The following is a 25,772-nucleotide window of genomic DNA, read 5'->3' as shown; positions in this document are numbered from 1 at the left end:
AGAGGAAGTACTAAAAACAAACAAAATATAACTATTGTAAAATAGATTGTGTCGGTAAAATGTGTATATGATGTATAAACTGAAGGTAGAAGCCTAAGTGTTATTGTTTATTAGTTTACTCCAATTGGGGGAGTGGTGGTAGGGTTTGCGGGGAAAAATAAAGGTATATTCTAAAAAAAAGTGTGTATATGTATGTTTGCATATACAGTATGTATGTGTATTTTTGTGCATATATGAATCTGCCGTTTCCAGCTACAATAGTCATTTACAGCATTAACCATGTCTAGACATTAACCATGTCTAGACATTAACCATGTCTAAACGGTATTTCTGATCAATTTGATGTTATGTTAATGGACATTATTTCATTTTTTTCAAAAACAAGGACATTTCTAAGTGACCCCAAACCTTTGAACGATAGTGTATATATATGGGTATGTATGTGTATGTATGTTTGTATAGGGATATATATATTTACCCCCATTGGAAATGATGCAGACAATTACATTGATGGAAGCAACAATCTGTCCGCAATATTAAAGCTGATCAACCCCTTAAAAAAATAAAAAGAGGCCTGTTGTCAGCTCACTGGTAGACTCAGACCTAATCCTCCATGTCTGTCTGTCTGTCTGTCTGTCTGTCTGTCTGTCTGTCTGTCTGTCTGTCTGTTTTGGTTTCCAGGGAGACGCGGGTCCGTCTGGAGCTCCAGGAAAGAGTGGCCCCGCTGGGCTCCGAGGCTTCAGAGGGAGCAGGGGCAGCCCTGGAGCCATGGTAACACACCCACCTCACATCTCCTGACCTTCACCTTACTGACATTTTACATTCTGCACTGATGTAAAGTACTACTGTGTTGTATAGCACCCAGTGTTTTATGTGAAAATCACTGAATGCCAGTTTCCTGGCTCTTTAATGGAGATTCTCCATTGACCATGCTGCTTTTTAGTCCAAGAGTGGGCTTCATCTGGGTCTGGGAAACTGACCCTAAGTCTTTTACTTGAATTAACTGATGGTGGACCATCTGATAACTGTATACTCTGACAGTGGGATGGAAACTGATTGGTTGGAATTCCTGTGATGAAGGCTCTGATTGGTTCACCTCTGTATGCTTGCCTCTCTCTAGGGCTCTGCTGGACTGAAAGGAGGAGAAGGACCCACCGGTCTGTCAGGAGCAGTGGTAAATTGGATTTCATCATGTAGCAATAGTTTAATTCCCATTTTCCCCATGCTACACCCCTAATCTCCACCTCCATCCCCCATCCTTGTCCGTATGTGGTCTATAGCCAACAAGGACATGTAGAGTGGGAGGCTGTTACCATGGAGATCATAACCAGTGTGTGTACTAAATGAAAGAGTGAATCATGTGACGTTGTCCTCTTACCTCTCTGTTCCCCCGTCGTGTCATTACCCAGGGTGCCACTGGGGAGAAAGGGCCTTCTGGAGCGGCTGGTGCTATTGGTCAGCCCGGACGCTCTGGTGGGGTCGGCCCTGGAGGACCAATGGGAGAAAAGGGCGAGCCAGTAAGAACCTTTGATCATTTCCTTATTCGTTTTTTTTCTTATGCAACGCTAGTGTCTATTTCTAAATGGACATATGTACATCACTGCTCATTACTGAGAAATAAACAGCATGTGTGGGTTCCTCTGTACTATATGTGTAATAATCAATGTTCACGCGCGGGTGTGTGTGTGTGCATGTTCCACTCTCTCTGTGTTATCTATTAATCAATATGTCATGGTGCAATATGAGACTAGAATAGTGGCGGTGGGTCATCATCCATTTGTTCCCCAGGGAGAGAAGGGGCCCATCGGGCCAGCTGGACAGGACGGGGCGCAGGGGCCTGTGGGGCTGCCCGGGGCTGCTGGCCCCGCTGGGCCTCCAGGAGAGGACGGAGACAAGGTACTTACACCTGTACACAGTTACAGCACAGTAGGTACCATACCACTGTAGAGGGACAACTTAGGAGAATCCAAATACTGTCCCTCAAGGCCTGAAGCACTGCTGGGGTGTTTTATTGCTAGTCAATTGATCTATTGTCCTTATTAGCCATGGAGTCCACTCACCTACTGGCCTTGATGTTGTGTGGGTGGGAGGTGTATGGGTTGCTGTGTGTGTCTCTATATCTCTGCAACGTGTGTGTGTGTGTGTGTGTGTGTGTGTGTGTGTGTGTGTGTGTGTGTGTGTGTGTGTGTGTGTGTGTGTGTGTGTGTGTGTGTGTGTGTGTGTGTGTGTGTGTGTGTGTGTGTGTGTGTGTTGTCTACAGGGCGAGACAGGAGGACCAGGCCAGAAGGGCAGTAAAGGAGACAAAGGAGAATCTGTGAGTCTTCATCTGGAGAGATTTCAACCACAACACTGTCTTACAGCCTTACAAGCCACAGTATTACACACCTGACAGGATATGACATCACCAGACACAGTACTACCAGAGAGAGGGAGGGGAGGATCCTATTTCTGACACAAATCTGCCCATGTTCAGCAGATCCTTAATTATTAAGTAGGTGAAGGGTTTTTGTGTGGGGGGGCAATGAAAGTTTTGAATTTATTTAAGATAAATATAAATTGCTATTTTGATACATGAGGCTTATCTGATCTAATAGAAGTTTCATAATGCTTAGGTTGTTACAAGTGTGTTGTTTTTATTGAATATTTATTGAATATTAAAACACACAATCTACCTGTAGTGAAGCCGCTCAACATTTACATTACATTCAGTCATCTAACCATCTCCCGTCTAGAGTGACCCACAGGAGCAACCAGGGCCCCGCCGAAGGGCACGTCGGCAGATCTCCCACCAAGTCAAAATGGGGACCAAACTAGCTTTATTTTGGACTTTTATCTTTGACCATCATTCTATCCCCCGCCCAGCAACTCACTCCCACTTGTCTCCAGTTCCACATTCCAAACCTCAGTTTCAAACAAGTATTCAGTTAACAGGATGTATCCACCAATCCAAAGAGAGGAATAGGCGGGAGCTTGACAGCCCGCCGTTCCGCTCTGTGGACAACGAATCCCATTGTTAGAGTGGAGACACAAGCATCTCAGCGTTATATCCAGTATCTCTAGTACTACTCACCTGGCATGATATGACATCACAAACCATAGTACTACACACCTGACAGGATATGACATCACCAGCCACAGTACTACCAATATATATATATATATATATTTTTTTTATTTTTTTTTTTTTTTTTAAATTTTACCCCTTTTTCTCCCCAATTTCGTAGTATCCAATTGTTGTAATAGCTACTATCTTGTCTCATCGCTACAACTCCCGTACGGGCTCGGGAGAGACGAAGGTTGAAAGTCATGCGTCCTCCGATACACAACCAACCAAGCCGCTGCTTCTTTAACACAGCGCACATCCAACCCGGAAGCCAGCCGCACCAATGCGCCGGGGAAACACCGTGCACCTGGCCACCTTGGCTAGCGTACACTGCGCCCAGCCCGCCACAGGAGTCGCTGGTGCGCGATGAGACAAGGACACCCCTACCGACCAAGCCCTCCCTAACCCGGGCGACGCTAGGCCAATGGACCTCCCGGTCGCGGCCGGTTACGACAGAGCCTGGGCGCGAACCCAGGACTCTGATGGCACAGCTGGCGCTGCGTACAGCGCCCTTAACCACTGCGCCACCCGGGAGGCCCCAGTACTACCAATATTAACAATATAACCGAGTGACCACTCTAACAATACGTCCTCAATGATTGAAGGAAGGCGATATCAGGTGGGACCATTCTAGCCAATGAGAGGGCAGAGTGTGAACAACAGCCACAACTAAGTCGTTTTTCTCAAAGTTGCCGAAATGCCAAATGCATCCACTTATATCAGTACATTTGTAACAGCCTAAACATTACGAAACTTCTATTCGATCAAATAAGCCTCACAGGTCGGAAAGTTTCAGACTTGGAAATCCGACTTGGATGACCGTTCAAAATGATTTCTCCCAGTCAGAGCTAGTTTTTTCCCAGAGTTCCCAGTTGTCTTGAACGCACTGAAATCAGAGGTTTCCCAGTTCCCCGTTGTTTTGAATGCGGCATACACACCTGACAGGATATGACATCACCAGTCAAAGTATTACACACCTGACAGGATATGCAATCACCAATCACAGTATTAAGCACCGGACAGTATCCTCCCCGTCACCAGCCGTCACCAGCTGTCACCATCACTAGGATAATTCAAACGAATGACTCAATAAATGAGAAAGGGTTTATAATTGAGCGTTGAGGTAATTATGTGCAGTTGTAATTAACTGTACAGTATATTAATGTATGTGAGCTGTTATACTCAGCTTTAGGCATTATAAGCCTTTCTTTATGGTCTAGTTAGCATGCTCTGTGCATCTTCATGCACTTCATCTTATCCTAGCCCTGGCAGCTCTATCAAACTATTCAAAATACTGTCTAACACTTTCAGAAGCCAAGCAATCACAAACAGCTACCATCAACAGCTGCAATTTCACAGTAGTTGTGTTTTTTGAGCTCCCGACTCAGCAGTGTTTTCCTGCAGTGTATGATTGATATGCAGTATACTGTCAACAGCATCTCTGTTTCTCGGTCTTTTCTCCAGGGCCCTTCAGGACCTATTGGAATCCAAGGACCTGTCGGCCATCCGGGGTCACCGGTACGTCTATTCAATGTATCTGTCTTTATTGTGTGTGTTTGTGTGTACTGTATGTGTGTACAGCACTGACCTCTGTGTGTGTTTCAGGGTGTGGACGGGGAGCCGGGGCCGAGGGGCCAGCAGGGGATGTACGGGCCGAAGGGAGACGAGGGAGCGAGAGGTCACAAGGGGGCCACAGGACCCACTGGACTACAGGTGAGGAGACGAGACACCCCTCTGTTGGACTGTACCATCCATCTCTCTACTCCAGCATATAGCTGACAGGTGGACTGTATAATCTCTCATCAACAGCACCTACTACTGCACCTCTAACCATACTCTGTCTTTACAGGGCATGCCAGGACTCCCAGGAGAGAAGGGAGACAGTGGACACGTGGGCACGATGGTGAGTACTGGACATACCATTGGACAATGACATATTTTTCCTATATCCTATTGTTGACCTGGCAGCCTCACTGTACTCTCCCACCAAAGATCATTCCTTAAGTATGTCTCTCATCTTCATTGTGGTATAAAGCCTAACTAAAGTAAACCTTCTTGGAGGCAGTGTCTGACAGTCAGTCAGTCGAGTGAAGGAGGGAGAGAATCAGTCAGTCAGTTGAGTGAAGGAGGGAGAGAGAGTCAGTCAGTTGAGTGAAGGAGGGAGAGAATCAGTCAGTCAGTTGAGTGAAGGAGGGAGAGAGAGAGTCAGTCAAGTGAAGGAGGGAGAGAATCAGTCAGTCAGTTGAGTGAAGGAGGTAGAGAGAGTCAGAGAAAGAAAGGGCGGTGGTTTGAGGAGGAAGACGGCAGCGTGACAGCTTCTAATCAGATTAGCCTGAGCCGGGCCTGTCTAATGAGCATCTTCCTTCTATTGTGACAGTCATTTCAGAATGCCACAGACCGTGAACACATGCTAAATAAGATTCTACACACACAGCTAGCGCCACAGCACACTCAGCCTGATTAGGGAGAGGGGAAGGAGGCGTCAAAACGGAAACAAAAAACAAAAGAGGAAGAGAGAGAGAGAGAGAGAGAGAGAGAGAGTATGAGAGGGAACAAACGATATGGGGGGATGGAGAGAGGGATGTGAGAGAGACAAGGCAAGGAGGAAAGAGATCTCACTGGGAAAGCCTCATCCATGTGAATGCTGTGGTTCACAGGATTGCAGCTTCTAATGCCTGCGTAGCTCCCCAGTAGCAGGATTATAGGATATGTGCTTACTGTAGTGGATGTAGTAGTGTCTGGAGTATGTCTGTCTGTCTTAGTGCTGTGTGTACAGTCTCTCACTGTGTTGGGATTTCAGCGTTTGTGAAGCACAGCTAACCATTAACTCTGGGCTGGAAGGGAGCAGTCAGTGCAGTTAGGATGAATAGCTTGTTGTCCATGTTGAGGTGCACAGAGGGGTGGAATCCCATCACACTGACTGGCTAGAGCGCTCTCATTTCCCCTGTAGCCTGATAATGTGTTCTTGTAGAGAACTAGAGGTTCCTCATTATAGAGAGAGAGAAGGAGTGGATAGAGGGAGGGAGAGAGAGATAAAGGTAGAGAAAGAGAGGGAGATACTGTACAGAAAGAGGGGGTGAAAGACAGGAAGAGAGAGAGGGAGAAAGAAAGAGAGAGTACCTTTCCGTGTGTTATTGAGGGTAATGGCTTGTCCTCGTGGTGTCTGCATCATGTCAGTGAGGTAATGATCATAGAGACTGGTTCTGTTCTGGGGATATGTTGCACCAGCCACCAGGCCCTCAGCCACCAGGCCCTCAGTAGACTGAATGACTAGCATGCACAGTCACTGTACCCAGGGAGGAGCTGCCTGGTGGGTCACACAGTCTACTTCCTTTGGGATAGAGGTGTGTTTGTGTCTGCGTGTGCGTCTGCGTCTGCGTGTACTTGTGCATGTATGTGCTGTCTCAAGCCAATGGCTAATGATTTATTTTCTCCTCAGGGCCCTCCAGGACAACATGGCCCCAGAGGCCCCCAGGGGTCCATCGGTGGAGAGGTACAGTATATTTCTGACCTTATCTGACCATCTTTCTATGCACTGGGTTTGCTTCAGCATTGGATTGGTTTATGTTGCAAGACGGTATACTATTTTGCGCAGCTCTCACTTCTACTCAAACTTACACTACCGACTATCAGAACACACCCACCAATAGGGTTGTTACTTCACACACGGCACACACACTTCTCTACCCTCTACCCCTCTCCCTCTCCCAGACCCTTTGCCGGTTTGGAGCTGTGAATTATTAAGTGGTATTAGAATGTAATCCCTCAGAGGGAGTTATATTTACCGCTCTATAAATCATTAAGGAGTATTAGACAATCATCCCTGAGAGGAAGTTATATTTACCTCTAGTAATGGCCAACCTCTCAACATCTCACACCAATCAATTATTCACGAGAGAGAGAGATGGAAAGAAGCCACGCCACACACACACATAGTTATAAATCAAGTCAAATCAAATTGTATTGGTCACATAGACATATTTAGCAGATGGTATTGTGGGTGTTGTGAAATACTTGTATGGATTCAGTGGTACGGATTCAGATCCTCACATCAGACCTGGGTACAAATTATCATTTGATAGACCACATACTTTATTTGAGCATTTGCCTGGAGTGCTAGATGGTTTGTACTTTTGGGACTATCCCATTGGTTCTAGTTTCCTATCCAAGCTCAATCAGGCACCATTTGAAAGATGTTGAATACCATTTGAACCCAGGTCGAATTCATATGATGCCATGGAAATAGAAGGGTGTAGAGATGGAGCGGTCCATAAATGGATTTGAGTCTGTGGGAAATACAAGTGCTGGCTTGCACTGCAGGCAGGAGAGTCTTCCACTCACTCACACGTTCCAATTTGTGCACTCTACCAAAGTGAGAGATGCCTTCACTGTTTTTCTCTCGAGACAGCCAGCACACACTTCCACAGTGACACACACCGACACAGAGATACAGACTGACTGACTCCACACTCTGTTACTCAGATTGCATCAACAGAGGAAACTCACACACACAGACAACAGTCAATATTTTCTCCAAGTGATGATGGTGCAGCTGCTGTCTCAGCACCCTGACAGAGAACAGCAGACACACAAAACAACCTCAACACAAGAAAGCTGTAGATGAAATATTTATTATTTCAGTCCTCCTGTCAGAATGTTGGTTCAAGTGGTTCTGTTATGTTGTAACAGGGCACTGCTGGCCAGCCTGGTGGAGTGGGCCAGCCTGGGATCGTTGGAGAGAAGGGGGAGGATGGAGAGGCTGGGGACCCGGGACCAGTTGGAGACACTGGTGCCGCTGTAAGTCATTCTCTCTCTCTCTCTCTTTGTGTCTCTGACTCTCTCTCTCTCTCTCTTTGTGTCTCTGACTCTCTCTCTCTCTCTTTGTGTCTCTGTCTCTGACTCTCTCTCTCTGTCTGTCTCTGTCTCTGTCTCTCTGTCTCTGTCCCTCTCTCTCTCTCTCTGTGTCTGTCTCTGTCTCTCTCTCTCTGTCTCTGTCCCTCTCTCTCTCTCTGTCTCTGTCTCTGTCTTTCTCTGTCTCTCTCTCTCTGTCTCTCTCTCTCCATCTCTTTCTCTCTCTCTCTCTCAATTCAATTCAATTCAAGGGGCTTTATTGGCATGGGAAACATGTGTTAACATTGCCAAAGCAAGTGAGGTAGATAATATACAAAAGTGAAATAAACAATAAAAATTAACAGTAAACATTACACAGACAGAAGTTTCAAAACAATAAAGACATTACAAATGTCATATTACGTATATATACAGTGTTGCAACGATGTACAAATGGTTAAAGTACACAAGGGAAAATAAATAAATAAAATATAGGTTGTATTTACAATGGTGTTTGTTCTTCATTGGTTGCCCTTTTCTTGTGGCAACAGGTCACAGATCTTGCTGCTGTGATGGCACACTGTGGTATTTCACCCAGTAGATATGGGAGTTTATCAAAATTGGGTTTGTTTTCGAATTCTTTGTGAATCTATGTCATCTGGTGGAAATATGTGTCTCTAATATGGTCATACATTGGACAGGAGGTTAGGAAGTGCAGCTCAGTTTCCACCTCATTTTGTGGGCAGTGAGCACATAGCCTGTCTTCTCTTGGGAGCCATGTCTGCCTACGGCGGCCTTTCTCAATGGCAAGGCTATGCTCACTGAGTCTGTACATAGTCAAAGCTTTCCTTAAGTTTGGGTCAGTCACAGTGGTCAGGTATTCTGCCACTGTGTACTCTCTGTTTAGGGCCAAATAGCATTCTAGTTTGCTCTGTTTTTTTGTTAATTCTTTCCAATGTGTCAAGTAATTATCTTTTTGTTTTCTCATGATTTGATTGGGTCTAATTGTGCTGCTGTCCTGGGCCTCTGTGGGGTGTGTTTGTATTTGTGAACAGAGCCCCAGGACCAGCTTGCTTAGGGGACTCTTCTCCAAGTTCATCTCTGTAGGTGATGGCTTTGTTATGGAAGGTTTGGGAATCGCTTCCTTTTAGGTGGTTTTAGAATTTAATGGCTCTTTTCTGGATTTTGATAATTAGTTGGTATCGGCCTAATTCTGCTCTGCATGCATTATTTGGTGTTTTACGTTGTACACAGAGGATATTTTTGCAGAATTCTGCATGCAGAGTCTCAATTTTTCATTTTGTGAAGTCTTGGTTGGTGAGTGGACCCCAGACCTCACAACCGTAAAGGGCAATGGGCTCTATGACTGATTCAAGTATTTTTAGCCAGATCCTAATTGGTATTGATAGGGAAGCTGAGAGGTCAAATATACTGTTAAGTAATACTGTTAATACTGTTAAGATGTTCAACTGCCAAGTTTACACCTTCACTATTACAGTGGAACGTTTTACCCAGGAAATTGTCTAAAAGGGATTGAATTTGTTGTTGCCTAATTGTTTTTTGGTAGGTTTCCAAACTGCATTCCTTTCATCTATAGCATTTCTTAATATTACTCAGGTCCTTTGGCTTTGATTCCTCATGATTGAGTATTGCTCTGTTCAAGTAGACTGTGATTTTGCTGTGGTCTGATAGGGGTGTCAGGGGGCTGACTGTGAACGCTCTGAGAGGCTCTGGGTTGAGGTCAGTGATAAAGTAGTCTACAGTACTACTGCCAAGAGATGAGCTATAGGTGTACCTACCATAGGAGTCTCCTCAAAGCCTTCCATTGACTATGTACATACCCAGCGTGCGACAGAGCTGCAGGAGTTGTGACCCGTTTTTGTTGATTATGTTGTCATAGTTGTGCCTGGGGGGCATATGTGGGAGGGAATGCTGTCACCTGCAGGCAGAAGTTTGTTCCCCTGTGTGCTGAGGGTGTCAGGTTCTTGTCCGGTTCTGGCATTTAGGTCGCCACAGACTAACTAGTACATGTCCCTGGGCCTGGAAATGATTGACTTCCCCCTCCAGGATGGAGAAGCTGTCTTCATTAAAGTAATGGGATTCTAGTGGCGGGATATAGGATATAGGATCTCTCTCTCTCTCTCTCTCTCTCTCTCTCTCTCTCTCTCTCTCTCTCTCTCTCTCTCTCTCTCTCTCTCTCTCTGTCTCAACCACTAACTGTATGATTGTATGGTGTCCCCAGGGTGGTAAAGGGGAGCTGGGGGAGAAGGGTGACTCTGGCCCCTCCGGAGCAGCAGGACCTGCAGGAGTCAGAGGCACGCCAGGGGAGGACGGACCTAAAGGAAACCCTGTGAGTAGATCTCTATTTAGGCCACTTATCTGCTAGTCACTAGTCCTTTAGGCCACTCGTCCTCTACCAACTGGTTCTTGAGTTGGTGGCAGACCAATGCATTAGATTAATCTAAAGCGATGCTGCTGTATCTAACAGTCATTGGTAACTGACCACTCCCGGTCCTCTGTAGGGGCCCATTGGATTCCCGGGAGATTCTGGACCCCCTGGAGAAGCAGGGATCAATGTGAGTACAGCACCTGTAGAACCAAGTAATACAAAACCCCTTGTACTGTTTTTGAATTGCATTTCAAATGTTGACAGCAGTAGATGACTGATTCTTCTGTTCCTCCTCTAAATGTGTGTTTCTGGTTGGAACAGGGAGTTGACGGTGGACCGGGAGCAAAGGGAGACAACGGTGATCCTGGGAAAGCCGTAAGTACAGTACAGCATTTACATCACACAGGAATTCATATGAACAGCATAAACATGTCTAACTGTGTATGTTCTCTGTGCTCATTCAACAGTATCACATACATAAAGTGCATGCATACCAAAGATATAGTATCGCTTTTGTACTTTGTCACATACAGAGAGGCTTGACTTATTCATGGATATGCTGTGCTTTCTTCCCTGTGTCTTTTAGACTGTGTGTGGTTGTTGTCTTTGAGAGTGTGTGGTTGTGTTTCAACTCTGACCCTTTGTTCTGCTGTCCTCAGGGACCCCCAGGAGCCTCTGGAGAACCGGGCCCTTCAGGGCCCCCCGGGAGAAGGGTGAGTGTTGATGTGTGTGTGTGTGAGAGAGAGGGTGTGTTTGTGGGGCTTGCATGCATGCCTTTATTGTTGTATATTTCTACAGACTCGGATATCTTCAGGGATTTTATTGACCTCTATTTGTTTTAGGGAAACAAAAGCAGTGTAAGGCTTTTAAGCACTGGGGTATTGTCCCCAGCAGCTGAAACTCTGTCCTCACGTTTCCCCACCTCTCTCTCTCTCTCTCTCTCTCGCTCTCTCTCTCCAGGGGCACTTGGGAGCTGCTGGAAAAGAAGGGAAACAAGGAATGAAGGGAGCAAAGGTAAGGATGTTTGGAACATTCAACTCATTAATGAAATATGAAGAAAATAAATCCCCCAAAAGAAAAGGCTACTGCATTGTACACCACACATGTCAGTTTTACTCTGTTTTGTTTTCCTCACCACCCTGTCACTCTGTTCCTCTCTCTCATTCCTTTAGGGGACCAATGGGGTTGAGGGTCTGGTGGGGAAGAAAGGGCCAGTGGGGCCCCAGGGACATTCAGGGAAGCCTGGCCCAGAGGGCCTCCGAGGGATCCCAGGCCCCGGGGTGAGTCCCCCTCTCCTCTCCTCTCCTTACTCTAACTCAAACAGACATCTCCCTCTACTGTAACCTATGGCTCTGCTGCTCCCCTCATCATGTCTCCCTAATTAGTTTAGTATAAACTGTCATTGGTTTACTATCAACATGCATGGTGCATCTCAGTACAACCAGCAACAAGGCTTGGGGACATGTTGTCGTATGACCTTCAGTAACCCCAGTCAATGCTGGAGCCCTTCACTAATTCATTAACCCCTATTTGTGTTTTCATTTGCAGGGTGAGCAAGGGTTAAACGGCCCCCCAGGCCAGACGGGACCCCCTGGACCCATGGTAAGATCCCCATGCATATTAAATGTTCATATGTCAACCTACTGTACTGTTATTGCCTCTCTTCCACATAACATATGGTAGGTAGCCTTGATAGGGTCAATTCCAGTGATATGTCCATTATATTTTTTCACCCATGTGTAACCATGTAGTGTAAATGTGATCCTGTGTTGTTCCCAGGGACCCCCAGGACTGCCAGGTTTGAAAGGAGACCTGGGCAGGAAGGGAGATAAAGGTCACGATGGTCTGATCGGTCTGATCGGACCTCCAGGAGAGCTGGGAGAGAAGGGAGACAGAGGCCTGCCCGGAAATCAAGGCACACAAGGAACCAAAGGAGACGGGGGTAAGGGTGGCCTCCCTGGCCCCACCGGCCCCCCAGGACCCCCGGGACTTTCTGTAAGTGCCCCCTCCTCCTCCCCCCCCCCCCCCCCCCACACACACACTCAACTCTTCATAGTTGGCTTTGTTTTACTCTGATATGACTTTTCCTATTTAAAAATGATCTCTCTTCCCCTGTTAGGGTGCAGTTGGTGAGAGAGGATCCAAAGGAGAACTGGTGAGTCCAGTCATCTGACTGTGTCTCCATATTTTCATTCCTCCTTACACACCAGCCTATAGCTAGCAGCTGGCAGGAGCGTATGCTGCCAGACAAGCCGCTATCTCGCCTTGCCAAATGAACCATCGTTCAGCTTAATTTTATATATTGTGCTTTTGAAATGTATTTTGGCCTTAAAAGTGAGCCCATACAGTGATGTGTTGTTCCTGTGGGTACAGTGTATTTTAATAGGATATAGTGGTGCGGTGTGATGTTGTGAAAAGTACCATAGTGTGTCATGTAGAGAGCAGGGGCTTTGGCCACAGACTGCTGATGCACAGAGCTGGATAATCCTATAAACCCTTGAAACATATCTGCCAGGATCAAAGAGGGATTTGGCAAACCAGTGTGAGAATCGCTCCAGGTGACTGGAGGATTGATGCAGGATTTTGTTCCACTCTTTTCTTCAGGGCGCCATCGGACCCCAAGGAGACACTGGCCCCGCCGGATCCCCCGGACCCCCTGTAAGTCCTCCACACACACACCTCCCCACCTCCACACTTCTCATACACCCCACCTTTCTGTTTCTGTTTCTTTCCTTCCCCTCTTTTCCATCCCATCACCTGTTGTTGTTCAACCACACACACCTCCCCACCTCCACACTTCTCATACACCCCACCTTTCTCTTTCTGTTTCTTTCCTTCCCCTCTTTTCCATCCCATCACCTGTTGTTGTTCAACCACACACACCTCCACGCCTCCCCCCCCCCCCCCATCTTTGGCTCTTTTGTTCTGCCTCTCCCAGTCACTGTTATTTCTTGTCATCTGTCTTCCACTTGTGTTCCTTCCCTCCAGGGTCCGCCTGCCACCATGGTCCAGCCGCTGCCTATCAGAGACCACGAGGGCCGGAGGAAGAGGAAGAGGCACTCTAGGATGGTGCAAGGAGGCGCAGCTCCCTACGAGGAGGCAGAGATGAAGATGGATCTGGAGCAGAAGGTGTTCCTGCAGGCAGACCAGCCCATGCTGGAGGAGGCAGAGGGCATGGAGGAGGTGTTTGCCTCCCTCACCTCCATGAAGACAGAGGTGGAGCTGATGAGGAAGCCCCTGGGGACCTTTGAGAGCCCCGCCCGCACCTGCAAGGAGCTCATGATGATCCAGCATGGCTACAGAGACGGTCAGAACATCTCCTCATCACCCTCCTATCACGCAGATCTCCCTTCATCACCATGCATTAGCACTCTTATTGACGTGAACATGTACAGTGCCTATAGAAAATCAGAATTTGTTCCACATTTTGTTGCGTTACAAAGTGGGATTGAAATAGATTTAATTGTATTTTATGTCATTGATCTACACAAAATACTCAATATACAATTTTTTGTTGAGAATTTATCATTTTTTTATAACTAAAATATAGACGTTGCGTAAGTATTCAGCTCCTTTGTTCAGGCAAGCCTAAATTAGCTCAGAAGTCATATTTGACTTAACAAATCACATAATTAGTTATATGGACTCACTCTGTGTGAAATAATGTCTAACCCTTCCTCTGTCCCCCATACAAACAACATCTGTAAGGTCCCTCAGTCAGGTATTGAATTTCAGCCACAGATTTAACTACAAAGACCAGGGAGCTTTTCAAACACCTCATAAAGAAGGGCAGTGATTGGTAGATGGGTAAGAATAACAAATCAGACATTGAATATCTCTTTAAGCATGATCAAGTTAATAATTATGCTGTGGATTATGTATTAAACCACTCAGACACATGACAAAATACATTCTGTCTTCTGAACTGAGCTGCAAGACAGGAAGGAAACTGCTTAGGGATGTCACCATTAGGCCATTGGAGATTTTAAAACAGTTACAGAGTTCAATGGCTGTGAAGATGGACTGAAGATAGATCAACAACATTGTAGTAACTTCACAATAATGACCTAAATGACAGAGTGAAAAGAAGAATACAAATATTCCAAAACATGCATATGTATGCAACAAAGCACTAAAGTAATACTGCAAAAAATGCGGCAAAGGAATACACTTTTTTTGACCTAAATGCAAAGCCTTATGTTTGGGGAAAATCCAACACAACACATTACTGAGTCACTGTCTCCGTATTGTCAAGCATGGTGGTGGCTGCATCATGGTATGGGTATGCTTGACATTGGCAAAGACTTGGGAGTTTTTCAGGATGAAAAGAAACAGATGAAGCACAGGGAAAATCCTAGAGGAAAACCTGCTTCAGTCTGATTTACACCAGACACTGGGAGAGCAACTCACCTTTCAGCAGAACAATAACCTAGGCCAAATCTACACTGGAGTTGCTTACTAAGAAGACAGTGGCCAAGTTACAGTTTTGAGTTAAGTCTGCTTGAAAATCTATGGCAACACTTGAAAATGCCTTTCTAGCCATGATCCCCAACAGAGTTGACAGAGCTTGAAGCAGTTTGAAAAGAATAATGGGCAAAAATTGCACAATCCAGGTGTGCAAAGCTTTTCTGAGACTTACCCAATAAGTCTAAGAGCTGTAATCGCTGCCAAAGGTGTTTATAATGTGTATTGATTCTGGGGGGTGAATATTTATCTAATCAAGTTATATTAGTGTTTTCTTTTTCATTATTCTTAAAAATATATATATAAATAATTGTTCTTTCACTTTGACATTAGAGTATTTTGTGTAGATCGTTGACAAAAAATGACAATAAAATCCATTTGAATGCCACTTTGTAACACAAATGAATGTGAAGAAACCCAAAGGAGGAGTAGACTGTCTATAGGCACTGTGTTTGATTGAGCAAATGAGCCACCAAATCCTCCAATAGCCAGTATAAATTACCTGTTACATCATACATACTCTACGATTTCATGTCTTCCCCTTTCACTTGCCTGATCTGCTGTCCCGTATTGAAATGACACCGCTGTCTCTGTCTCCGTACCTGTCCCAGGTGACTACTGGATCGACCCCAACCAGGGATGTCACAGGGACTCCATCAAGGTCTTCTGTAACTTCACCGCTGAGGGAGAGACCTGCCTCTACCCTGACAAGAGGATTGAAACTGTGAGTCTCAAACTACCTTGATGTCTGCTCTCATCAACCTAACTAGAACATTGTAGCAGTGTACAGTACATATTCACTGGCCTCAGACCTAATGGTGTCTTACAGATGCACTATCTTGATTTGACCCTGTTTCTCACAGCAGGAAAATAATCCAGCATCAATAGGATATGTGAATTATTATGTGGATTATAATGAATTTTTCAGGGGTTGATATATTGTCTGTTACATTTTCCATAATGGCAAATCAAGTTTAAAGTGGAAATCACAAACCTAAGAAGCCTTTTAAAACCTTTAATACACTACAATTGATATTTCCCGCTGTGCAGGAACATTCTCCGCAACAACAGAGTGATCAAATTAAGATACCAGATCTGCACATCCTCAGAAGCCTGTGTTACAGAGACTCCTTGTTTCCTTCTCTATTCCTGTGAACAGGTGAAGCTAGCAGCCTGGAACAAAGAGAAACCAGGGAGCTGGTTCAGCCAATACAGGAAAGGCAAACAGGTACTGACCACTTTCAACTGCTGCCGTTCATGTAAATGTTTCCAAACACCAGGTAGATTATATTCATTTAAAGGGAGTGCATTTGAATAATAATCATGTGTATAATCGAGTAGATGTGCATGTGTGTGAGCATGTGCGTGATTGAACCTACTGTCCAATAGAGTGTTCATGTATGTGCCCATGTATGATACCTGTGTCTTCTGCCTGCAGTAGTGAGTGAGTCACGCTGAGCCTCTGGCAGCAGTGGGCTCTCATTGAAGAGCATTCAGAGCCTCTGGCAGCAGTGGGCTCTCATTGAAGAGCATGCAGAGCCTCTGGCAGCAGTGGGCTCTCATTGAAGAGCATTCAGAGCCTCTGGCAGCAGTGGGCTCTCATTGAAGAGCATTCAGAGCCTCTGGCACAGTGGGCTCTCATTGAAGAGCATTCAGAGCCTCTGGCAGCAGTGGGCTCTCATTGAAGAGCATGCAGAGCCTCTGGCAGCAGTGGGCTCTCATTGAAGAGCATTCAGAGCCTCTGGCAGCAGTGGGCTCTCATTGAAGAGCATTCAGAGCCTCTGGCAGCAGTGGGCTCTCATTGAAGAGCATTCAGAGCCTCTGGCAGCAGTGGGATCTCATTGAAGAGCATTCAGAGCTTTGAGCACTGGTCTTTCATGTGCACCTGACCAGACATCTCTTAACACAGAAAGATAATCACTTCTCTCCCAGTCCAATACCTTACACTGACTCTTTCACACCCACACCATTGTGTCCTTTTCTCTCTCTCTCTCTCTCTCTCTCACTCTCTCTCTCTCTCTCTCTCTCTCTCTCTCTCTCTCTCTCTCTCTCTCTCTCAATTCAATTTCAATTCAATTCAAGGGCTTTATTGGCATGGGAAACATGTCTCTCTCTCTCTCTCTCTCTCTCTCTCTCTCTCTCTCTCTCTCTCCCGTTCTTTCTATCTTTCTTTCTCTCCCACTAACTCTCTATTTCTCTCCAACTCTCTTATTCTGACTCTCTAGGTGAATTACTGTGACCTTTGTCCCCTCCTCTCCTGTTACATTATTAATAAAACACGGGTTGTGAGATTTCTAAGAGAGAGAGAAGGTTCATGGTAACACAATTGGTCCTAGCGTTCCTCTGTTCACCAGGGTGGATACAGTGCTTTGTCGCCAGCATTAACTCTGTCAGTTTGGTTTTGTGCCAGCATTAACTCTGTCCACTTGGTTTTGTGCCAGCATTAACTTTGTCAGTTTAGTTTTGTGCCAGCATTAACTCTGTCAGTTTAGTTTTGTGCCAGCATTAACTTTGTCAGTTTGGTTTTGTGCCAGCATTAACTCTGTCAGCTTGGTTTTGTGCCAGCATTAACTCTGTCCACTTGGTTTTGTGCCAGCATTAACTTTGTCAGTTTGGTTTTGTGCCAGCGTTAACTCTCTCCGTTTGGTTTTGTGCCAGCATTAACTCTGTCAGCTTGGTTTTGTGCCAGCATTAACTTTGTCAGCTTGGTTTTGTGCCAGCATTAACTCTGTCAGTTTGGTTTTGTGCCAGCATTAACTCTGTCAGTTTGGTTTTGTGCCAGCATTAACTCTGTCAGCTTGGTTTTGTGCCAGCATTAACTCTGTCAGCTTGGTTTTGTGCCAGCATTAACTTTGTCCACTTGGTTTTGTGCCAGCATTAACTTTGTCAGTTTAGTTTTGTGCCAGCATTAACTCTGTCAGTTTAGTTTTGTGCCAGCATTAACTTTGTCAGTTTGGTTTTGTGCCAGCATTAACTCTGTCAGCTTGGTTTTGTGCCAGCATTAACTCTGTCCACTTGGTTTTGTGCCAGCATTAACTTTGTCAGTTTGGTTTTGTGCCAGCGTTAATTCTCTCCGTTTGGTTTTGTGCCAGCATTAACTCTGTCAGCTTGGTTTTGTGCCAGCATTAACTTTGTCAGCTTGGTTTTGTGCCAGCATTAACTCTGTCAGTTTGGTTTTGTGCCAGCATTAACTCTGTCAGTTTGGTTTTGTGCCAGCATTAACTCTGTCAGCTTGGTTTTGTGCCAGCATTAACTCTGTCAGCTTGGTTTTGTGCCAGCATTAACTTTGTCATCTTGGTTTTGTGCCAGCATTAACTCTGTCAGTTTAGTTTTGTGCCAGCATTAACTCTGTCAGTTTGGTTTTGTGCCAGCATTAACTCTGTCAGCTTGGTTTTGTGCCAGCATTAACTCTGCCAACTTGGTTTTGTGCCAGCATTAACTTTGTCAGTTTGGTTTTGTGCCAGCATTAACTCTCTCCGTTTGGTTTTGTGCCAGCATTAACTCTGTCAGCTTGGTTTTGTGCCAGCATTAACTTTGTCAGCTTGGTTTTGTGCCAGCATTAACTCTGTCAGTTTGGTTTTGTGCCAGCATTAACTCTGTCAGTTTGGTTTTGTGCCAGCATTAACTCTGTCAGCTTGGTTTTGTGCCAGCATTAACTCTGTCAGCTTGGTTTTGTGCCAGCATTAACTTTGTCATCTTGGTTTTGTGCCAGCATTAACTCTGTCAGTTTAGTTTTGTGCCAGCATTAACTCTGTCAGTTTGGTTTTGTGCCAGCATTAACTCTGTCAGCTTGGTTTTGTGCCAGCATTAACTCTGCCCACTTGGTTTTGTGCCAGCATTAACTTTGTCAGTTTGGTTTTGTGCCAGCATTAACTCTCTCCGTTTGGTTTTGTGCCAGCATTAACTCTGTCAGCTTGGTTTTGTGCCAGCATTAACTTTGTCAGCTTGGTTTTGTGCCAGCATTAACTCTGTCAGTTTGGTTTTGTGCCAGCATTAACTCTGTCAGTTTGGTTTTGTGCCAGCATTAACTCTGTCAGCTTAGTTTTGTGCCAGCATTAACTCTGTCAGCTTGGTTTTGTGCCAGCATTAACTCTGTCAGCTTGGTTTTGTGCCAGCATTAACTCCGTCAGCTTGGCTTTCCTGCCCAGGTTATTTGGTCATGAAAAACTCCTGGCCCTAGCCATTATAGATTGAATGTATATAGTGCTTTACCAGATGCTCTACTACAAATGCATTGGTACTGCTATTTGGTTTGGACATTCGATATGTGACTGAAATGGTCATTGAGAGTTGTTTCTTTCCTCTGGTCCAGTTCTCATGCAGTGACTCTGATGGGAGCCCGGTTGCTTCAAGTGGTCCATATTAATATGTGGTTCATATCTGGTCTAGTTCTCATTCAGTGACTCTGATATGCTGTGTGTGTCTGGTCCAGTTCCAGTACAGTGACTCTGATATGCTGTGTGTCTCTGGTCCAGTTCCAGTACAGTGACTCTGATATGCTGTGTGTCTCTGGTCCAGTTCCAGTACAGTGACTCTGATATGCTGTGTGTCTCTGGTCCAGTTCCAGTACAATGACTCTGATATGCTGTGTGTCTCTGGTCCAGTTCCAGTATAGTGACTCTGATATGCTGTGTGTCTCTGGTCCAGTTCCAGTACAGTGACTCTGATATGCTGTGTGTCTCTGGTCCAGTTCCAGTACAGTGACTCTGATATTCTGTGTGTCTCTGGTCCAGTTCCAGTACAATGACTCTGATATGCTGTGTGTCTCTGGTCCAGTTCCAGTACAGTGACTCTGATATGTTGTGTGTCTCTGGTCCAGTTACAGTACAGTGACTCTGATATGCTGTGTGTCTCTGGTCCAGTTACAGTACAGTGACTCTGATATGTTGTGTGTCTCTCGTCCAGTTACAGTACAGTGACTGATATGTTGTGTGTCTCTGGTCCAGTTCCAGTACAGTGACTCTGATATGTTGTGTGTCTCTGGTCCAGTTCCAGTACAGTGACTCTGATATGTTGTGTGTCTCTGGTACAGTTCCAGTACAGTGACTCTGATATGCTGTGTGTCTCTGGTCCAGTTCCATTACAGTGACTCTGATATGCTGTGTGTCTCTGGTCCAGTTCCAGTACAGTGACTCTGATATGCTGTGTGTCTCTGGTCCAGTTCTCATTCAGTGACTCTGATATGCTGTGTGTCTCTGGTCCAGTTCTCATTCAGTGACTCTGATATGCTGTGTGTCTCTGGTCCAGTTCCAGTACAGTGACTCTGATATGCTGTGTGTCTCTGGGTAATCTAACCTAACAATTTCACAACAGCTACCTTATATACACACAAGTGTAAAGGGCTGAAGAATATGTACATAAAGATATATGAATGAGTGATGGTACAGAACGGCATAGGCAAGATGCAGTAGATGGTATCGAGTACAGTATATACATATGAGATTAGTAATGTAGGGTATGTAAACATATAAAAGTGGCATTGTTTAAAGTGGCTAGTGATACATGTATTACATAAGGATGGCAAGATGCAGTAGGTGGTATAGAGTACAGTATATACATATGAGATGAGTAATGTAAACATTATATTAAGTGGCATTGTTTAAAGTGGCTAGTGATACATACAATGACTCTTCCAGTACAATACCTTCAAGTGGTCCATATTAATATGTGGTTCATATCTGGTCTAGTTCTCATTCAGTGACTCTGATATGCTGTGTGTCTCTGGTCCAGTTCTCATTCAGTGACTCTGATATGCTGTGTGTCTCTGGTCCAGTTCTCATTCAGTGACTCTGATATGCTGTGTGTCTCTGGTCCAGTTCCAGTACAGTGACTCTGATATGCTGTGTGTCTCTGGTCCAGTTCCAGTACAATGACTCTGATATGCTGTGTGTCTCTGGTCCAGTTACAGTACAGTGACTCTGATATGTTGTGTGTCTCTGGTCCAGTTACAGTACAGTGACTCTGATATGCTGTGTGTCTCTGGTCCAGTTACAGTACAGTGCCTCTGATATGCTGTGTGTCTCTGGTCCAGTTCCAGTACAATGACTGATATGCTGTATGTCTCTGGTCCAGTTCCAGTACAGTGACTCTGATATGTGGTGTGTCTCTGGTCCAGTTACAGTACAGTGACTCTGATATGTTGTGTGTCTCTGGTCCAGTTCCAGTACAGTCACTCTGATATGCTGTGTGTCTCTGGTCCAGTTCCAGTACAATGACTCTGATATGCTGTGTGTCTCTGGTCCAGTTCCAGTACAATGACTGATATGCTGTGTGTCTCTGGTCCAGTTCCAGTACAATACCTCTGACATGCTGTGTGTCTCTGGTCCAGTTCCAGTACAATGACTCTAATATGCTGTGTTTCTCTGGTCCAGTTCCAGTACAATGACTCTGATATGCTGTGTGTCTCTGGTCCAGTTACAGTACAGTGACTCTGATGGGAACCCGGTTCACGTGGTCCAGCTGACCTTCCTGAAACTGCTGAGTGCCACGGCCAGACAGACCTTCACCTACTCCTGCCAGAACTCTGCCGGCTGGTTCGACAGCACCACCCGCAGCCACCAACACGCCATACGCTTCCGGGGAAGCAACGACGAGGAGATGAGCCAGGCCAAGAACCCATTCATCCAGGCAACACACGACGGCTGCCAGGTAGGTGCCATGCAGAGACAAAGGAAAATTAATGAATGACTGAATTAATGTAATTGGTGCTAATGTTTTGACCAATGCTAATGTTATGACAAATGCTAATGTTTTGACCAATCCTAATGTTTTGACCAATGGTAATATTTTGACAAATGCTAATGTAATGACAAATGCTAATGTTTTGACCAATACTAATGTTTTGACCAATGCTAATGTTTTGACCAATGCTAATGTTATGACAAATGCTAATGTTTTGACCAATGCTAATGTTTTGACCAATGCTAATGTTTTGACCAATGCTAATGTTTTGACCAATGCTAATTTTTTGACCAATGTTTTGTCAGCTGCTGTTTGATTCGATAAGGCCATGCAGCTGGTCACGATCAGTTCATCATATTATATCTGAGTATGGCATAGATAGGATTGGAGTTGGAATGAAATCTAGCAAGTTAGCAGGCACAGTGTATCCTCAAGCTGCTGTCTTTTTCTTTGTCTCTGGTGTAGTTCCGTAAGGGACAGGAGCGGACAGTCCTGGAGATCGACTCCCCCAGAGCAGAGCTGCTGCCAGTCATAGACGTGGCCCCCTCAGACTTTGGAAGCAGCAACCAAAAGTTTGGCTTCCACGTGGGACCAGTATGTTACAACGGTTAACTAACGTTGTATCGACCAACTAAGGAATGACCAGAACTGACCTACACAACAACTTACCAATGAAAGAAACTGGACTTCACTGTTGTTTCCACACGCAATATTTATTATTATATGTCCGTATATGTGGTGGGTTTGTGGCATATGTTATATGACTCTCAAACAGCCAATGGGACACGAGGTTTCCTTGTTTCCGCGACAATAACAACCAATGGCGAGTAGCTGAGCAAAGGCAAGGAGGAACAAAGAACATTTATCAAAGGGAGTTCATCCAATTAGATATATTTAATGTGTAGTGTTTTTTTCTTTATCGTCATTCTTTTCATCGCTCACCTTTTGAGTGTGCTGTAATTAGATCCACTAGAAGTAGTCTCTTGTTCCACTTGACAACAACCAATTTAAAAAGACAGGCAGATCCCTCCCATGTTGAGGCATGGGGTTAGCCTGTCATCTGTGGTATGGGTCAGTTGAGTGGCACTGTCTTTGTCAGGCCTGGGATGCAGATGAGACGAGTTGCTACCTGAGGGATTATGATGAGAGTGGAGTGGAATTAGCAGGAGACACTATCTGGCATACTCATTAGCATGCCTGGATTGCAGTAGGATAATATCATATTGCAGTATAAGGACATCAGTTCTTGTTAACTGGTGGTGTACCGCAGTATCGACGATTGTAGGATCTTAATTTGAGCCAGCTTGCTACAGCAGGAAAATAATCCTGCAGCAACAGGAAATGTGAATTATTATGTGGATTATAATCAATGGAGTTGCTACATTTTTCATAAGGGAAAATCAAGTCTGAAATTTCAAAGTAAAAATTACAAATACACTACAAGTTTTACATTTCAAATTAAGATCCTACATCGGTAGCATGTCAATTCCATACTAGTCTATTTCATCTGTCAACATTCGCTGTGTTGGTTAGAAGGTTGAACATACTGTATAATAGAAATGATATATTTGCTCAGTGCTTACCCTTCAACTGCAGATGACTCACTGAATGACCTTGAGAAGTGCACACAATACCATGTTACTAGTAGTCTATTGAGCCCAATGGTTACTTGAATGGAGAAGATTGCTTTCCTTGTTGTACTGGTTTACTCTGCACGCCTGGTGATAATATGACTTTCCGGCCTTCCATGTTTTCATTTCCTATTTGTGTCAGTTTGGCGTCCATTTTGTTACGGAAAACAAGCATTCTGTATTCCAGGCCTTAATGGTTGAGCTGGAGCTGTTTCAGCCCGAGAATGAGTTTCAGAGCATGTTGTTCTTGAAGAGGATATTAACAGTGTTTTCTCCAGTCTTCCGTTTGTCTGTTACATCAAGGAGCATTTCACATGTCGTTGTTTTCAAGCATCTTTTAAAAAGTACCATTATTATCCACTGTCCTGTTCTCCACCTCAGTCATGTATTTGTTTATTTGTTTTATATGTGAATTAATTTTTATGATGTATTTTGTTATGCTCTGTGGTGCTAAAGAAAATGTTTTTGTTTTGTGTCAACTACATTTGTGTTGTTGTGTGTCTTGAGGCAGGAGGAGGGAGAAAGGGTGCGAGTTATTGGTGCTGCAAAAGCCGTGCATGATGGGTAAGGAATGCTCTCTGAGCCAGGGAGTATCACATCGTACTGTAGGACTGGACACTATAGTACACACACTCTAACCTGCTGTATGGTAGTCAGGTTACAGTACCAGAGGTAGGTTAGGGGTAAGTTCCACGTTTTCGCTTTAAGCGTTAAAACTCCCAAGACAGCCGTTGTTACAACGTAGTGCCTTTACATCTCTCCAACATCTCTCCAACAACCTGCAGGCTGGTCTCCCAGCCTGTATACATAAACAGTACAGGCAGTTTATCAGTGTACTCCTCCTCACACTGTCTTTTAGTATTTAAACAATTCAGTACAATAAAATCCCCCGCCCCGTCCTGCCACACCCTGTGTATAGTATCTGTCCTACTCATTTTATATACTGTACAGTTATTCAAAGGACTTGAGTATGATTAATAATCTGTTGCCTGAATGAAAATGTGTTTGTGAAAAGTGATAAGCGAATAAAAAAAACTATTTTAAAAAGACTGGGCTGTATCTGGGAGAGGGAGAGAGGGAGGGAGAGAGAGAGAGAGAGATGTTTGCATCGGCCTCTCACCACTCAGTGTAATAGACAAACAAGTCTCTTCATTACCGCCTAGTTCTGCAACATTCACTCAATGAGCCCGCAATCAACATCCCACCACAGCAGATGTAATCAACTCTGATTGGATTCCCAGTTCATTTATTTCAATTAGCTGGTGTTTCATTCCTCCAGAGGGAAACAGAGGAGAGACGCTAGCCAGGGAGGGAGGGAAGGAGGAGAGCGTTAATGAAACAGTTCTGGATAAGGACCACAGCTATTGAGATTTGCCCAGAACTGTCCAGTGTGTGTGTGTGTGTGTGTGTGAGAGAGAGAGAGAGAGAGAGAGAGAGAGAGAGAGAGGGGGCAGAAAGGAGGATGCGCAGAACAGACACAGACATAATACATGCTGTCTCTCTCTTTCTCTCTCTCTCTCTCTTTCTCACACACACACACACACACACACACACACGTTCTATCACATAACCAAAGAGCAAGTCCACCAGTCCCCTATGGGGACTAGTCCTCAAGGTTAACGTCAATGCAGAATAAAGGTTACAGTACATTTCTCTCCTTTATGCTCTCTTCAACTCAATTGAATTTTAACCACAGTGTAAGTTCCTGGCTAGGAAAGGTCAGGCCTAGCTGCTTCCTCAGAATTATGATCAAGCAAAGTACATCATGCCCATCATGCCAATGCTCTCTCTCTCTCTCTCTCTCTCTCTCTCTCTCTCTCTCTCTCTCTCTCTCTCTCTCTCTCTCTCTCTCTCTCTCTCTCTCTCTCTATAGAATGAATCACTATGCTGTTGAATCTGGGAAGAATGAATCACTATGCTGTTGAATCTGGGTAGAATTAATCACTATGCTGTAGGATCTGGGTAGAATGAATCCCTATGCTGTTGAATCTGGGTACAATGAATCACTATGCTGTAGGATATAGGTAGAATGATTCACTATTCTGTAGGATCTGGGTAGAATGAATCACTATGCTGTAGAATCTGGGTAGAATGAATCACTATGCTGTAGGATATGGGTAGAATGAATCACTATGCTGTGGGATCTGGGTAGAATGAATCACTATGCTGTTGAATCTGGGTAGAATGAATCACTATGCTGTTGAATCTGGGTAGAATGAATCACTATGCTGTAGGATATGGGTAGATTGAATCACCATGCTGTATGATCTGGGTAGAATGAGTCACTATGCTGTTGAATCTGAGTAGAATGAATCACTATGTTGTAGGATATGGGTTGAATGAATCACAATGCTGTAGGATCTGGGTATAATGAATCACTATGCTGTAGGATATGGGTAGAATGAATCACTATGCTGTAGGATCTGGTTAGAATGAATCACTATGCTGTTGAATCTGAGTAGAATGAATCACTATGTTGTTGAATCTGGTGCTGCAGTTGGGTCTTTGTATCTCTGAGGTCCTCTATTCTCCCCAACCCATTGTCCATGTTGCTTTGTTGAGCAGAGAAGATAGTAAGATAGTATCTCCTGTACTGTATCTCTTTATCCCCTGTATCTGTGTAGGACTATTTTGGTCTGATACCCTCTGATCTCTGGGCTCGCTTTGCTGTCCT

General features: G+C 44.7%; 1 protein-coding gene across 1 annotated transcript in view; it reads left to right on the top strand.

Moving 5' to 3' along the window:
- The window catches only part of LOC139421286 (collagen alpha-1(XI) chain-like), an 81,577-nt gene extending 57,432 nt beyond the window's left edge, over positions 1–24,145 (top strand). The window contains exons 40-64 of the mRNA XM_071172018.1: positions 682–771; positions 1,121–1,174; positions 1,410–1,517; positions 1,789–1,896; positions 2,261–2,314; positions 4,568–4,621; positions 4,709–4,816; positions 4,953–5,006; positions 6,543–6,596; positions 7,793–7,900; positions 10,176–10,283; positions 10,456–10,509; positions 10,644–10,697; positions 10,982–11,035; positions 11,283–11,336; positions 11,495–11,602; positions 11,871–11,924; positions 12,102–12,317; positions 12,442–12,477; positions 12,927–12,980; positions 13,311–13,629; positions 15,398–15,510; positions 15,946–16,014; positions 21,201–21,434; positions 21,933–24,145. Coding sequence (XP_071028119.1) covers positions 682–771; positions 1,121–1,174; positions 1,410–1,517; positions 1,789–1,896; positions 2,261–2,314; positions 4,568–4,621; positions 4,709–4,816; positions 4,953–5,006; positions 6,543–6,596; positions 7,793–7,900; positions 10,176–10,283; positions 10,456–10,509; positions 10,644–10,697; positions 10,982–11,035; positions 11,283–11,336; positions 11,495–11,602; positions 11,871–11,924; positions 12,102–12,317; positions 12,442–12,477; positions 12,927–12,980; positions 13,311–13,629; positions 15,398–15,510; positions 15,946–16,014; positions 21,201–21,434; positions 21,933–22,079 — 2,466 coding nt within the window. The 3' untranslated portion in view covers positions 22,080–24,145. The remainder of the gene's footprint in view (positions 1–681; positions 772–1,120; positions 1,175–1,409; positions 1,518–1,788; positions 1,897–2,260; positions 2,315–4,567; positions 4,622–4,708; positions 4,817–4,952; positions 5,007–6,542; positions 6,597–7,792; positions 7,901–10,175; positions 10,284–10,455; positions 10,510–10,643; positions 10,698–10,981; positions 11,036–11,282; positions 11,337–11,494; positions 11,603–11,870; positions 11,925–12,101; positions 12,318–12,441; positions 12,478–12,926; positions 12,981–13,310; positions 13,630–15,397; positions 15,511–15,945; positions 16,015–21,200; positions 21,435–21,932) is intronic.
- Positions 24,146–25,772: the final 1,627 nt, after the last annotated feature.

The sequence above is a fragment of the Oncorhynchus clarkii genome, chromosome 12 (genome assembly GCF_045791955.1).
Source record: "Oncorhynchus clarkii lewisi isolate Uvic-CL-2024 chromosome 12, UVic_Ocla_1.0, whole genome shotgun sequence".
In the NCBI taxonomy this organism is placed as follows: Eukaryota; Metazoa; Chordata; class Actinopteri; order Salmoniformes; family Salmonidae; genus Oncorhynchus; species Oncorhynchus clarkii.
The sequence above is the reverse complement of the archived record's forward strand: the minus strand, read 5'-3'. Positions and strand labels throughout refer to the sequence as shown.